The 15,474-nt window shown below is 33.1% G+C and overlaps 1 protein-coding gene across 1 annotated transcript in view; it reads left to right on the top strand.

The window, feature by feature from the left end:
- The first annotated feature begins 7,927 nt into the window (after positions 1 to 7,927).
- The window catches only part of psme4b (proteasome activator subunit 4b), a 53,449-nt gene continuing 45,902 nt past the window's right edge, over positions 7,928 to 15,474 (top strand). Inside the window, exons 1-2 of the mRNA XM_028475500.1 lie at positions 7,928 to 8,121; positions 9,224 to 9,364. Of these exons, the coding sequence (XP_028331301.1) occupies positions 7,928 to 8,121; positions 9,224 to 9,364 (335 nt within the window). The remainder of the gene's footprint in view (positions 8,122 to 9,223; positions 9,365 to 15,474) is intronic.

Raw genomic sequence — 15,474 nt, 5'->3', positions numbered from 1 at the left:
AGGAGGAGACGGCACAGAGTAGAATCCAGGGTCACTATTAACACACAAAGGAGGAGGAGGTGGGAAAATTATTATAATCATTAAAATGACATTGCAGGTGCTGTCGTCTCCATAAATTGAGCAAAAATGCATGTGAGAGGCACTGATTTAAAGATTTAAAGGGCTGACCTGGAATAATCTGAACATAAAGCTCCAATTACCTCATTTTAATTCCATTATGTTCATTTTTTCTTCTTTTTTTATCAATATGTTAAAGTTTCATTTATTCATTTATTATATATTCTCCTTTTAATGAAGTCTTTCTTACTCTTTCTTAGGGAGGGCTGGAGATGGTCATAATTATGCAATAAAAGGAATGTATTGAATTGAATAAGAAAATGAAACAGGAGGTCTATATTTTACTGGAGGGAGGAGGGAAATACAAGAGAAACGTGCCCATATATATATATATATATATATATATATATATATATATATATATATATATATATATATATATAATTTCTTCATTCAGACAACTTTTTTTCAGGAAATTTACTTTGATCTCCTGACATGTTTCGACTGCCAACTGTCAGTCTTCCTCAGAGGTGTCTGCTGATAGCTTTGATGTGTCTTCATGAGCTATTTTTGGGCGTGGCCAACTTGACAGTTCTGTCGGGCTGGCCACGCCGTCTGCCGATGGTCTCTGGAAAAGAGGCTATCGATGGTCGCCCAAAGAGATCAAAGTAAATTTCCTGAAAAAAAGTTGCCCAAATTCTTCCTCCTTTTTTATTTTTTATTTCAATAAATAAATGTATTTTATTGCGTAATTGTGGCCATCACCAGCCCTCCCTAAGAAAGGATAATAAAACCTTTATTAAAAGGAGAATATATAAAGAGAGGTCAGTGTTACACTTTGGTGAGGGGCAAAGGAACAAGGAAGAGGGAGTCAGGGTGGGACAATGGAAGGGGTAGGGAAGAGTCTACTATTTTAAGCTTAAAATGCAATGTGATGCAATTTATAATAATAATACATCAGACATTTTACAGATGAGCAAAAATAACAAAAGAACATCAGTCAAAAAGGCAAAAAAAAAAAAAAAAAAAGACAAAGGAGTGGATTGAGAATTTGTTTTTGGGTAAATCGAGAATAAAGTCGAAATGTTTAAGTTGAAAAGATGAGATTAAAGTGGCCCTTGTCCATTTCCCCAGACTTGACTTTATTAGCAAAATTACCACTTTTATCGCTATTAGTTCATTTTAATCACTTTAATCTTGGTTTTTAAACTTGAATCTCGACATTATATTTCAACTTTGTTCTCAAAATTTCAACTTCAATCTCGGCATTTTGACTTTATTCTTGATTTGTCAAAAAAATATTTTCTCCATCAAAATTGTCCCTAATCTGCTTCTGTAGGATTTGGCATAAATGTTTTCTTACTTTATTTTTTGCCAGAACAAAACCTACATAGATTGCTTTTTTCTTTAGTGTTCACCTTTGAAAAAAATATAATAATATAAGATTTATTTTTTTTAAAGACACATAGGACATTGAAAGTTGTTACACTCTCATCATAATCATAATCCTATTATCCTCGGGGTCAGTTTGACCCTGTTTAATGTTTATCACTCGAAAAATATTATTCTCATGAGAATTAAGCAATAAGAAATCAGTAAAGTGTCTGACACAAAAACTTGGTCAATAATTTTCTGGAAATCATTTTCTGGAGGCAAATATCCCTGGGGTCAGATTGACCCCAAGGGTAAAATGTGTTGGTAATATTTGAGGATGATAGGAGCGTTAAACACTCGTAGGCCACTCTTAAAGCCTCCTTCCACCAGTCACTGAACATTATGACCATTTTTTCCACACCGTCCATCCAGCCTCCTGCACCTGCAACACATCCACCTGCAGCATGAGATAGAAATATTCAGTTTGAAGCATGATTTATGTCCCTCATGCATCACCAGGGCAGGGAGCTGTGTTATTGAAGCGTTGGGTTTCCATGGAGCTGTCAATGTTTGAGACGGAGGATTATTGCACGGATGAATTCACGTCACGTTGCCCTCTCCCCATGTGGTTGTACAGGTATAGACCAAAGAGACTGGCTTTATACAGCAAAGGCACCATAATGATATAGTAAAGCTCAGGCCATTATACTGCACACATCTCACAGAAGAAACAGTACTTTTCACTTGTGTCGATGCTAAAAGGAGGTTTTGAAATTATGGGTCGGGGCCCAAAAAGTGGTTTTTAGTCACAAAACTTTACAATTACAATAATTATCACTATCCTTTTTTTTCAGCCTCAGAATAAACTTTAAAGTTTTAATTATTAAGCTGAAGTCAGCATCAATGGGAACATTTTTAAATCCAAAGTTAAAGGCTGTCTTTTTCTCTTCTGCATGTGACTGAGAGGGAGGTTTTTTAATCATATTATTGTTGATTTAATGCATATGTATCAAACTCATGGCCCGGGGACCAAATCCGGCCCTTTGCAGCATCCAATTTGGCCCGCAGGAGAAAGAAAAAATTACTTATTGCTTGGATATTGCCCGTCTCTTACATATTTTGTATTTTATGTATACATGAAAGTGTAAAGTAGGGCACAAGTAGGGCACAATAATGTAGTATTTGCCCTAACCCTAAACTAAAATTAGTTTGATGCTGCTGATTTTAAATGTTTTTACAGCTGATTTCAAATGTTTTTATTGCTGATTTTAAATGTTTTTACAGCTGATTTCAAATGTTTTTATTGCTGATTTTAAACATTTTTACTGCAGATTTTAAATGTTTTTACTGCAGATTGTAAATGTTTTTACTGCAGATTTAAAATGTTTTACTGCTGATTTTCAACATTTTTGCTGCTGATTTTAAATGTTTTTACTGCTGATTTCAAATGTTTTTATTGCTGATTTTAAATGTTTTTACAGCTGATTTCAAATGTTTTTATTGCTGATTTTAAATGTTTTTACAGCTGATTTCAAATGTTTTTATTGCTGATTTTAAACATTTTTACTGCAGATTTTAAATGTTTTTACTGCAGATTGTAAATGTTTTTACTGCAGATTTTAAATGTTTTACTGCTGATTTTCAACATTTTTGCTGCTGATTTTAAATGTTTTTACTGCTGATTTGAATTGTTTTTACTGCTCATTTTAAATGTTTTACTGCTGATTTTCAACATTTTTGCTGCTAATTTTAAATGTTTTTACTGCAGATTTTAAATGTTTTTACTGCTGATTTTAAACATTTTTACTGCTAGTTTTAAATGTTTTTACTGATTTTAATTTTCTTACTGATTTTTAAACTGTTAAATGTTTTCTGTTGCATTCTTTAATCGTGCAAAGCACCTTAAATTGCCTTGTGTATGAAATGCGTCATTCAAATACATTTTCTTGCCCTGTAGGCCGTGGATCTCTGGGAGTAAACCCACCAAATCCTCACATGGATAAAACGTATCTGTGACATCACGTTGACCTTTGCTCCGCCCACATCTGTAAGAGAGACAGGTGTGATCTATACATTATTTGACTGTGTATTAGTGATTGGGAAAAGACTGTGCTGTGATCCTTGTGTGTGTGTGTGTGTGTGTCTATAAACAGCTGCTACATGGAGGAGATTGAAACGCAAAGGGAAACCTCTCAGGTGACTATACCCCGACTGAAGATAAATCATGTGATATCACATCCCACTGCTGCATCACTTTTAACTACAAGCAGCTGCAATTAAGATAAAATAGGACAGATAAAAAGAGGAGAAAATTAACGCTGCATACCTTTATGCTACTCATTGCTCTTCCAGTTAGAAATCACAGCTGCTTGGCTCGAGCTAACATTAACGTTGCCAACTCTCTGAAAAGGAAATATAGGACATTTGGAGTGGGTGTGGAGGGGGGGATGTAGTAGAGTATTGGTGCAAAATAGTTATATGCGATTAGTGATATGCCGACCTTGACATACTTTAAAAAATACACAACATTTACTTAAACATACCTTATGATAGAGTAGTTCTCCATCCCCAAACTAAAGGTTCCAGAGACAGGGGACCCCGACTGTACCTGAAGGTGGTTGAACGCAGACATGAACATTGAACAACAATCATGTGGAGACAGGGCCATCTATAAGGGGGAATACAGGGGCGAGCTTTTTGGGGCCCATCCATAAAGTCAGCAAATAATTGGTTAAAAGTTGCAAATAAGAGTGACCAAAAACAGACATAAAAAGTTGTTAAAAGGTTTCAAAGTGTCAGAAATTGGGGAAGGGGAGTTGGGGTAATGCCATTTAAAAATGAACAATTAGTTTAAATTGGCAAATAATGGGCATGACAAATTGTGAATGTGGTTGAATTGGCAAAAATAAGCATGCAATATGGTGAAAAGAGGTAAAAAGTGACAATAATTGGTCAATATATGTGACGTTAGGTGGAAAAGTGGTGGAACGGGTTTATAAGTGCTGAAAATAAATTTAAAATGAAAAAAATGTGCAGAAAAGCCATTGAAATATGATGTAGAAGTGGCAGAAATGGGAGTAATGTAGCACAAATACATTAAAAGGAGCAAAACTATGGCAGGAAAAAGTGATGAAAATAAGTTAAAATATGGCAAGTTTGGTGTAGTTGCAGAAAAGAGTAAAAATAAGCAAAAATTAGCTTTAAAACATAAAAAAAATATTAGTTTCTTGACGGCATCTGGCGATCTCCTCCCAATATCTCGTGACCCCAAGGTTGAGAACCCCTGCCTTATGATTCAGTGATTCTCCACTAAGATCACCTTTAAAACACGAGTCACACACACCAGCCAAATAAGTGAAAATAAAGCAGTTTTCAGCTGAGATAATAAATATCACATTGTCAAATCTAGAATCATATTTTACTTCATAAATAATACTCATACAAACAAGCTTACTCATAATATCCTAACAAGGTTTTTCCTGATTTCTATAAAGACTTTATAGGGTCAAACAGGGGTTCCATGATGCCTGAAAAAGGAGCATCGAACGTCCAACATCTTTGCAGGCCAGACATCACTTTGAGCAGCATGGTGGGATCAAACAATTACACCAGCTTAGGGTTAAAGGATTTACATTGAAGTGGGAGCTGTACAGTTAGAACGGATGTGGTTGGGGGCTAAGGTGACATCAGAGTGGGAGGGAGGGGGTCTGAATGAGGTCAGCACTGTTTCCACGTATCACTTCCTGAAGATAGACTACATTGGTTATGGAAAACATTCACTCGATTCTTCTTCTTCTCTATCTGCTTCATTTTGTGCGAGCTTAAATGAGTGTAATAGGATACAACCTGGACAGAATATCAGTTTATTGATACATTAACAGGATGGAATGATTGAATACAGATATAGATTTCTACATTTGTGTGTGGGGGAAAGATGGTATTAGCCTAAGATCTTCTAGTCCAAATATATCAAACTCACAACTCAAAGGCCAAGTTCAGCCCATGAGATCATGTGGTCCGGCCCGCAGGAAGATTTTGTTCAAGGTAAAAATTACCGCAAAAACAAGACTTTTTTGTAAATTCTCATGTAAATTATACGATGATATGTTATTTACAGTGATATTAAATTTCAATTATTTAAAAAATTCTGGAAAATTCTCATAAATTGTCCCAAATTACATTGCTTAACATTCAATATTTTGTTTGAATTTGTGCTTTTTCCTTCACAAAAACATGGATTTTTCTGCTTCGGCCCACTTGAGGTCCAACTAGGTCGTATGTGGCCCTTGAACTGAAATGAGTTTGACACCCCTGTTCTAATCTCTACCCATAGTACACATAGTACACCCATAAATGAGTGTGTGAACCTATTTGTCTGTATGATCTTTGTCCTGAAACATTTAGACAATTAGAATACAGACATTTTAGAGCATATCTTTTAAACTCAAGGCCCGGGGTTCAAATCCGGCCCTTTTAGAGCATCCAATTTGGCCCGCAGGAAAAGTACCAATGACACTGAAAACATGAATTATTGTGTAACCTACCAACCAATTCCATTGTAGATTTCTTAGTGAGTTTTTCAATATTTGCAGGGCTTACTGTTTTCCCATGCTTACATCACATGGTGGCAGTCCTTTTTAATCTCAAATTGTTGAAAAAACTCCCATGTTTTCCAAAATCCTGCAAAACATCTATAACATATCCCCAAAATAAATCAAAATGATAAAAAAAAATTGAGGACATTTAGAGAGAATTTAAGTTTATAATGGATATTTTTTACATATTTCACACATCATTTATCCTTAAATGCAAACTAGGGCACAGTAATGTTGAAATTGCTAATTTTCTTGCCTGTAATCTGTGGCACACTTTAGATCTAACTGGTTCGTATTTGGCCCCTGAACTAAAATGAGTTTGACATCGCTATTTTAGAGACTGAAATGAACCTAACACACTCTATAGATGCTGCATCACCAGATCCTGTTGTTGACTCACAGTCATTGTGGGTCAGTGGGAGGAGAGCAGCCTTAATCCTATTTATAAGATCCTGCTAACATACAGTAGCACAGTTTGCTTGTCTTTACATTGTGCCTTGAGGAAACGTAGGTTAAAAAGAAACTAATTATTTTCCATTAGTCAAAAGTGAAGCTTTTTTTTTTATTGTGGTGGTATCTAGGTTTTGTCCACAATCTGAACCCATGTGATCTACTACATTTCTGACAGCTAATCTTGGCGTGACCAGCACATGAACTGTAAAATCTCATAACACACTCACTCTCTCTCACACACAAAAACCATATACCTTCCTCGTTTGTGAGGGATTGGTAGAGGTGGAAAGAGTACTGATATATTCTAAAAGTACTGTTTCTTGGTTAAAATTGTACTCAAGTAAAGTACAAGTAATTTATACATAAAATACTCAACTACAAGTAAAAATTATCTCCATTATCTTCATGTCCTTAAAGTAAAAGTTACTAATTACTTAAATTATCAGGCCCTAAGTATAGCTACATGTATGAACTCAACAATTGGAACAATAACCGGCATTTAATGCTGTTTTGGTGCCAGCCGTGCATTACGTTTAATGATTGGTCGGCCATGATGTGATAGCCTGCCGAAGCCACACCCACTCATTTTACTTTACTTCTTTTAAAACACACTTAAAGCTGCTATTCAGAGTTTCTGAGAAACGTCTCGATGTCCCGCCCTAAACAGCTCCACTTCCTCCCACTGCCTCTCCCAATTTACCAGAAGCCACGCCTCTACCTTTCTGCACGCCCATCACGGAACATAACAAAGTCGCATCAGGTCACATTGATATAGGTCTATGGGTCAGGTAAGAGCCAAAATCATATTTACCTGTTTGCTGTTGTGACGCGTGGCCTTGTTTCCGTTCACAGTTCTGCATTCACTTTGATTGAAAGTCTCAAAAACAGGAAGTCGAAGCCTATTGGCTGGGCACACTCTGCGATCGTTTCCATTTGTATAGGGGTCTATAGGACAAAGGCGGGACTTATATACATTAATGTATTTGAATGACCACCGGCAGTAGACCATTGTAAAACACTAGTTAGCTATTTTTTTCCGCATTTCAAAAGAATCATAAATAAACATAGATTTCTCAGAAACTCTGGATATCAGCTTTAAGTACAAGTAAAATCACTAAATTTAAAAATATACTGAAAAAGTACAGGTACCCATAAAAGCAACTCAAATACAGTAACGTGAGTACTTGTAATGCACTACTTTCACCTCTGGAAAGTAGAGACTAGATCCAGACACTGTGGGCCAACCTGTGCGTGCGGGGCTTTGACCAACTCAATTAGTGTGACATACTTTCACCGGTAATCGGCAGCTGAACACACAGTCACACAGTGGATTATTCCACTGTTACCTTCAGTTGCTCAGGCAGAGCAGTCACCCACAGCGGGAGAGAAGCAGGGTTTCCTTTGCACCTTTACGCACGGAACCGAAGTGACCCCCTGCTGAGAGGAGAATGACCGTGGACAGAGCTGTGTGTGGGTTCGTCCCCCAAAAGGAGATTGTGTATAACAACCTTCTGCCTTACTCGGAGCGCTTGGCCCGAGAGGCCACGGAGCTTCTGGCAGAGATCAAGGCCAACCTGTGTAGAGCGGTTCTCCTCAGAGAGCTGTGGCCCGGGGCCTCCTTCTGGTGCAGGAAGCTGTTCTCGTAAGTGTTGCTACAGGCCTTTTATGATAATAGGAACTATTTTTGCATCCGTTTTCTTAGGAATAAAATTTGCACAACAGCATTGGTTTTATAGGACAAGTTATGAGTCTTTCTTTTCTTTTTTTTGAGAACTCTGATCATTTGTAGATACAAAAATGTGTTTTTTGTGTGTTTTTTAGACAAATTCTTGAAGTGTCATTGAAGTGTTGGGAACTAATCCTTAATATTTGCATTAATAAAACAACTACACATCATGATTCTACTGTTAAATGTTTAAATGAATGTTTCTTAACCTTAATGGAGGTATTGTTTGGATGTAGATTTGTGTCTTTATTATTCAATTAAAAATATATATGTTTAATTTAAAAAAATACTTCAATCAGAAAAACATTTTCAATCAAAAAAAAGTTTACTTTTTACTTTTTTTTCAATTAAAGAAGAAGAAATATTTGAGACCCAAAAAAATTGCATTTCAACACTTTTTTCTTTGATTGAAAAGTTTTATTTTATTGACGTAAACTAATTTTGATTGAAAAAAAACCTATATATATTTTAATTGAAGTCATCTTTTTTGTGTTTGCGTCATATTACAGGTATTACATTTGTGTCTTTATTAATTAATCAAAAAAAATTAAGCAATTCAAATCTATCAAATAAAAAAGATTTCAAAGATAAATTGAGCCCCACAAAATTGTGTTTGAACAGTTTTTTTTCCTTTGATTGAAATTTTTTTTTTTTTGATTGAAGTAAACTTTTTTTGATGGAAAATGTTTTTTTATGATTGAATAATAAAGACACATACCTGGGACAATTTTTTTTTTTCTTGAATTTTTATACATTACAAGCTAACATTGTTATCATAACTTGTCTTTTGATAAACTAGCTTATTGTGTACATTTATTTTGTGTAACACATTTTCACCTTGTCTGACAGTGACTCAGGGTGAACCAAGGTTAAGAACCACTGCTCTAAACTCTGCCTCAATGAGATTAGTCTGAGCTACATATAGTGACGATTCTGCTGTGTATATATAGGCTCACTCTTATTTTACAATGTGGGTCAACTAAAGGAAACTTATGCAAAGGAATCCTTTCACCCTCAGGTTCCTCAAGCTGTATGGGAGGCGATTTAGTAAAGAAGACCACATCCTCTTCATCCAGCTTTTGTATGAGTTGGTCACGCTGCCCGACCTGGAGCCCAACATGATGCAGACCTACGCAAAACTGCTGATACAGCTTCTCAAGTGGGTGTGACGGCTTGTTCTATATATGCTTATGTGAAGGGCATGCATGTGGGGAATCATGTGACAGGAAGTATCCCTTTTATATTAGAGTGGGGAGATATCAGATGGTAAATTAGAATTAAAATGTGTTTTTCATACCTTACTGCATTTTCAACCCAGTTTAAGTGTAATCTGATATATGAACTGTAAACTTCACCAGTACGGACTCTATAGTAATACGTTTGTTGTGAAATGTAGCTACAGGCTCTTTCCTTATCAATGTTCTTAAAGGACCCATGTTACGCTAAATCAACTATTCTGTGCTTTAAACATCATAAAAGTGCTATTAGGGCTTCATACACATGCCCAAAGTGTGTTTTTCATTCATTCCATCAATCGTTAGTGAGAGGGTGATTAGCTCCTTTCTTACTGCAGGGCGAGCCCAAACACCTTGCTCCAATTTGATGATGTGTTCCCACTGATGATGAAATTGACTCGGCACTGAGCTGGAGAAGCCGCGCCTCTAAGAAGCTCTCTGCAGTGATTGACATGTAAACAGACATGGCTTAACTCCATTTTCATCCCAGTTGTAGTATGCTCATCATATTTGAACTAGTTTTTAGGGGCTTTTGATAGCATTATCTCAGAAAAAAAATTCTGAAATTTTTCCATTTTTATGCCTTACTATAGCCTTACCTCCAAAAAATGTTTTCACATTTTTCTAATTTTTCATGCCTAAGTCAATTTTAATCCCAGTTTTAGTATGCTCATCATATTTGAAATCGTTTTTAGGGACCTATGATAGCCTTATCTCAGAAAACAAACAAATAAATAAAATACGTTTTTATGCCTTACTATAGACTTACCTCCAAAATGTTTTCACATTTTTCTAATTTTTCATGCCTAACTCCATTTTAATCCCAGTTTAAGTATGCTAATCATATTTGAATTAGTTTTTAGGGGCTTTTGATAGCCTTATCTCAGAAAAAATAATTCTTAAATTTTTCCATTTTTATGCCTTACTATAGCCTTACCTCCAAAAAAATTTGTTTTCACATTTTTCTAATTTTTCATGCCTAACTCAATTTTAATCCCAGTTTAAGTATGCTAATCATATTTGAATTAGTTTTTAGGGGCTTTTGATAGCCTTATCTCAGAAAAAAAAAAATTATGAAATTTTTCCATTTTTATGCCTTACTATAGCCTTACCTCCAAAAAAAATTGTTTTCACATTTTTCTAATCTTTCATGCCTAACTCCATTTTAATCCCAGTTTAAGCATGCTAATCATATTTGAAATCATATTTAGGGGCTTTTGATAGCCTTATCGCAGAAAAAATAATTCTGAAATTTTTCAAATTTTATGCCTTACTATAGCCTTACCTCCAAAAAAATTTGTTTTCACATTTTTCTAATTTTTTATGCCTAACTCAATTTGAATCCCAGTTTAAGTATGCTAATCATATTTGAATTAGTTTTTAGGGGCTTTTGATAGCCTTATCTCAGAAAAAAAAAAATTATGAAATTTTTCCATTTTTATGCCTTACTATAGCCTTACCTCCAAAAAAAATTGTTTTCACATTTTTCTAATCTTTCATGCCTAACTCCATTTTAATCCCAGTTTAAGCATGCTAATCATATTTGAAATCATATTTAGGGGCTTTTGATAGCCTTATCGCAGAAAAAATAATTCTGAAATTTTTCAAATTTTATGCCTTACTATAGCCTTACCTCCAAAAAAATTTGTTTTCACATTTTTCTAATTTTTTATGCCTAACTCAATTTGAATCCCAGTTTAAGTATGCTAATCATATTTGAATTAGTTTTTAGGGGCTTTTGATAGCCTTATCTCAGAAAAAATAATTCTGAAATTTTTCCAATTTTATGCCTTACTATAGCCTTACCTCCAAAAAAATTTGTTTTCACATTTTTCTAATTTTTCATGCCTAACTCAATTTTAATCCCAGTTTAAGTATGCTAATCATATTTGAATTAGTTTTTAGGGGCTTTTGATAGCCTTATCTCAGAAAAAAAAAAATTATGAAATTTATCCATTTTTATGCCTTACTATAGCCTTACCTCCAAAAAAAATTGTTTTCACATTTGTCAAATTTTTCATGCCTAACTCAATTTTAATCCCAGTTTAAGTATGCTAATCATATTTGAACTCATATTTAGGAGCTTTTGATAGCCTTATCTCAGAAAAAAAAAATTATGAAATTTTTCCATTTTTATGCCTTACTATAGCCTTACCTCCAAAAAAAAATTGTTTTCACATTTTTCTAATTTTTCATGCCTAACTCCATTTTCATCCCAGTTTAAGTATGCTCATCATATTTGAAGTAGTTTTTAGGAGATTTTGATAGCCTTATCTCAGAAAAAAAAATTCTGAAATTTTTCCAATTTTATGCCTTACTATAGCCTTACCTCCAAAAAAAATTGTTTTCACATTTGTCAAATTTTTCCATGCCTAACTCAATTTTAATCCCAGTTTAAGCATGCTAATCATATTTGAAATCATATTTAGGGGCTTTTGATAGCCTTATCTCAGAAAAAATAATTCTGAAATTTTTCCAATTTTATGCCTTACTATAGCCTTACCTCCAAAAAAATTTGTTTTCACATTTTTCTAATTTTTCATGCCTAACTCAATTTTAATCCCAGTTTAAGTATGCTAATCATATTTGAATTAGTTTTTAGGGGCTTTTGATAGCCTTATCTCAGAAAAAAAAAAATTATGAAATTTTTCCATTTTTATGCCTTACCTCCAAAAAAAATTGTTTTCACATTTTTCTAATTTTTCATGCCTAACTCCATTTTCATCCCAGTTTAAGTATGCTCATCATATTTGAAGTAGTTTTTAGGAGATTTTGATAGCCTTATCTCAGAAAAAAAAATTCTGAAATTTTTCCAATTTTATGCCTTACTATAGCCTTACCTCCAAAAAAAATTGTTTTCACATTTTTCTAATCTTTCATGCCTAACTCCATTTTAATCCCAGTTTAAGTATGCTAATCATATTTGAATTAGTTTTTAGGGGCTTTTGATAGCCTTATCTCAGAAAAAAAAATTCTGAAATTTTCCATTTTACTATCGCCTTACCAAAAAAATAGATGTTTTATCTCATTATAATCAATTAACAATATACATTTAGTTACACAGTGTGGTTGTGGTGTAATGGGTAAAGAACAGGGCTTGTAATCAGAGGGTCATAGGTTCAACTCCAACTTGGTTCATGGTATTTTAAATGCAGATTAAAATTTAAGTTATTTCCATTTTTATGCCTTACTATAGCCTTACCTCCGAAATATTGGTGTTCATCACAATTTTTCAATTTTTCATGCCTAACTGCATTTTAATCCCAGTTTAAGTATGCTAATCATATTTGAAATCATATTTAGGGGCTTTTCATAGCCTTATCTCAGAAAAAAAAATTCTGAATTTTTTTCTTTTTTATGCCTTACTATAGCCTTACATCCAAAAATTTTTTTCACATTTTTCTAATTTTTCATGCCTAACTCAATTTTAATCCCAGTTTAAGTATGCTAATCATATCTAAATTAGTTTTTAGCGGCTTTTGATAGCCTCTTCTCAGAAAAAAAAAAATTATGAAATTTTTCCATTTTTATGCCTTACTATAGCCTTACCTCCAAAAAAAATTGTTTTCACATTTGTCAAATTTTTCATGCCTAACTCAATTTTAATCCCAGTTTAAGTATGCTAATCATATTTGAACTCATATTTAGGAGCTTTTGATAGCCTTATCTCAGAAAAAAAAAATTATGAAATTTTTCCATTTTTATGCCTTACTATAGCCTTACCTCCAAAAAAAAATTGTTTTCACATTTTTCTAATTTTTCATGCCTAACTTCATTTTCATCCCAGTTTAAGTATGCTCATCATATTTGAAGTAGTTTTTAGGAGATTTTGATAGCCTTTTCTCAGAAAAAAAAATTCAAAAATTTTTCTATTTTTATGCCTTACTATAGCCTTACCTTCAAAAAATTTGTTTTCACATTTTTCTAATTTTTCATGCCTAACTCAATTTTAATCCCAGTTTAAGTATGCTCATCATATTTGAAGTAGTTTTTAGGAGCTTTTGATAGCCTTTTTTCAGAAAAAAAAAAAATCTGAAATGTTTCCATTTTTATGCTTTACTATAGCCTTACCTCCAAAAAAATTTGTTTTCACATTTTTCTAATTTTTCATGCCTAACTCAATTTTAATCCCAGTTTAAGTATGCTAATCATATTTGAATTAGTTTTTAGGGGCTTTTGATAGCCTTATCTCAGAAAAAATAATTCTGAAATTTTTCATTTTACTATCGCCTTACCAAAGAAATAGATGTTTTATCTCATTATAATCAATTAACAATATACAATTAGTTACACAGTGTGGTTGTGGTGTAATGGGTAAAGAAAAGGGCTTGTAATCAGAGGGTCATAGGTTCAACTCCAACTTGGTTCATGGTATTTTAAATGCAGATTAAAATTTAAGTTATTTGCATTTTTATGCCTTACTATAGCCTTACCTCCGAAATATTGGTGTTTATCACAATTTTTCAATTTTTCATGCCTAACTGCATTTTAATCCCAGTTTAAGTATGCTAATCATATTTGAAATCATATTTAGGGGCTTTTCATAGCCTTATCTCAGAAAAAAAAATTCTGAATTTTTTTCATTTTTATGCCTTACTATAGCCTTACATCCAAAAATTTTTTTCACATTTTTCTAATTTTTCATGCCTAACTCAATTTTAATCCCAGTTTAAGTATGCTAATCATATCTAAATTAGTTTTTAGCGGCTTTTGATAGCCTTATCTCAGAAAAAAAAAATTATGACATTTTTCCATTTTTATGCCTTACTATAGCCTTACCTCCAAAAAAAATTGTTTTCACATTTGTCAAATTTTTCATGCCTAACTCAATTTTAATCCCAGTTTAAGTATGCTAATCATATTTGAACTCATATTTAGGAGCTTTTGATAGCCTTATCTCAGAAAAAAAAAATTATGAAATTTTTCCATTTTTATGCCTTACTATAGCCTTACCTCCAAAAAAAAATTGTTTTCACATTTTTCTAATTTTTCATGCCTAACTTCATTTTCATCCCAGTTTAAGTATGCTCATCATATTTGAAGTAGTTTTTAGGAGATTTTGATAGCCTTTTCTCAGAAAAAAAAATTCAAAATTTTTTCTATTTTTATGCCTTACTATAGCCTTACCTTCAAAAAATTTGTTTTCACATTTTTCTAATTTTTCATGCCTAACTCAATTTTAATCCCAGTTTAAGTATGCTCATCATATTTGAAGTAGTTTTTAGGAGCTTTTGATAGCCTTTTTTCAGAAAAAAAAAAAATCTGAAATGTTTCCATTTTTATGCTTTACTATAGCCTTACCTCCAAAAAAATTTGTTTTCACATTTTTCTAATTTTTCATGCCTAACTCAATTTTAATCCCAGTTTAAGTATGCTAATCATATTTGAATTAGTTTTTAGGGGCTTTTGATAGCCTTATCTCAGAAAAAAAAATTCTGAAATTTTCCATTTTACTATCGCCTTACCAAAAAAATAGATGTTTTATCTCATTATAATCAATTAACAATATACATTTAGTTACACAGTGTGGTTGTGGTGTAATGGGTAAAGAACAGGGCTTGTAATCAGAGGGTCATAGGTTCAACTCCAACTTGGTTCATGGTATTTTAAATGCAGATTAAAATTTAAGTTATTTCCATTTTTATGCCTTACTATAGCCTTACCTCCGAAATATTGGTGTTCATCACAATTTTTCAATTTTTCATGCCTAACTGCATTTTAATCCCAGTTAAAGTATGCTAATCATATTTGAAATCATATTTAGGGGCTTTTCATAGCCTTATCTCAGAAAAAATAATTCTGAAATTTTTCCAATTTTATGCCTTACTATAGCCTTACCTCCAAAAAAATTTGTTTTCACATTTTTCTAATTTTTCATGCCTAACTCAATTTTAATCCCAGTTTAAGTATGCTAATCATATTTGAATTAGTTTTTAGGGGCTTTTGATAGCCTTATCTCAGAAAAAAAAAAATTATGAAATTTATCCATTTTTATGCCTTACTATAGCCTTACCTCCAAAAAAAATTGTTTTCA

The sequence above is a fragment of the Gouania willdenowi genome, chromosome 19, assembly GCF_900634775.1.
Source record: "Gouania willdenowi chromosome 19, fGouWil2.1, whole genome shotgun sequence".
In the NCBI taxonomy this organism is placed as follows: Eukaryota; Metazoa; Chordata; class Actinopteri; order Blenniiformes; family Gobiesocidae; genus Gouania; species Gouania willdenowi.
This window is presented reverse-complemented; position numbering and strand designations above follow the sequence as displayed.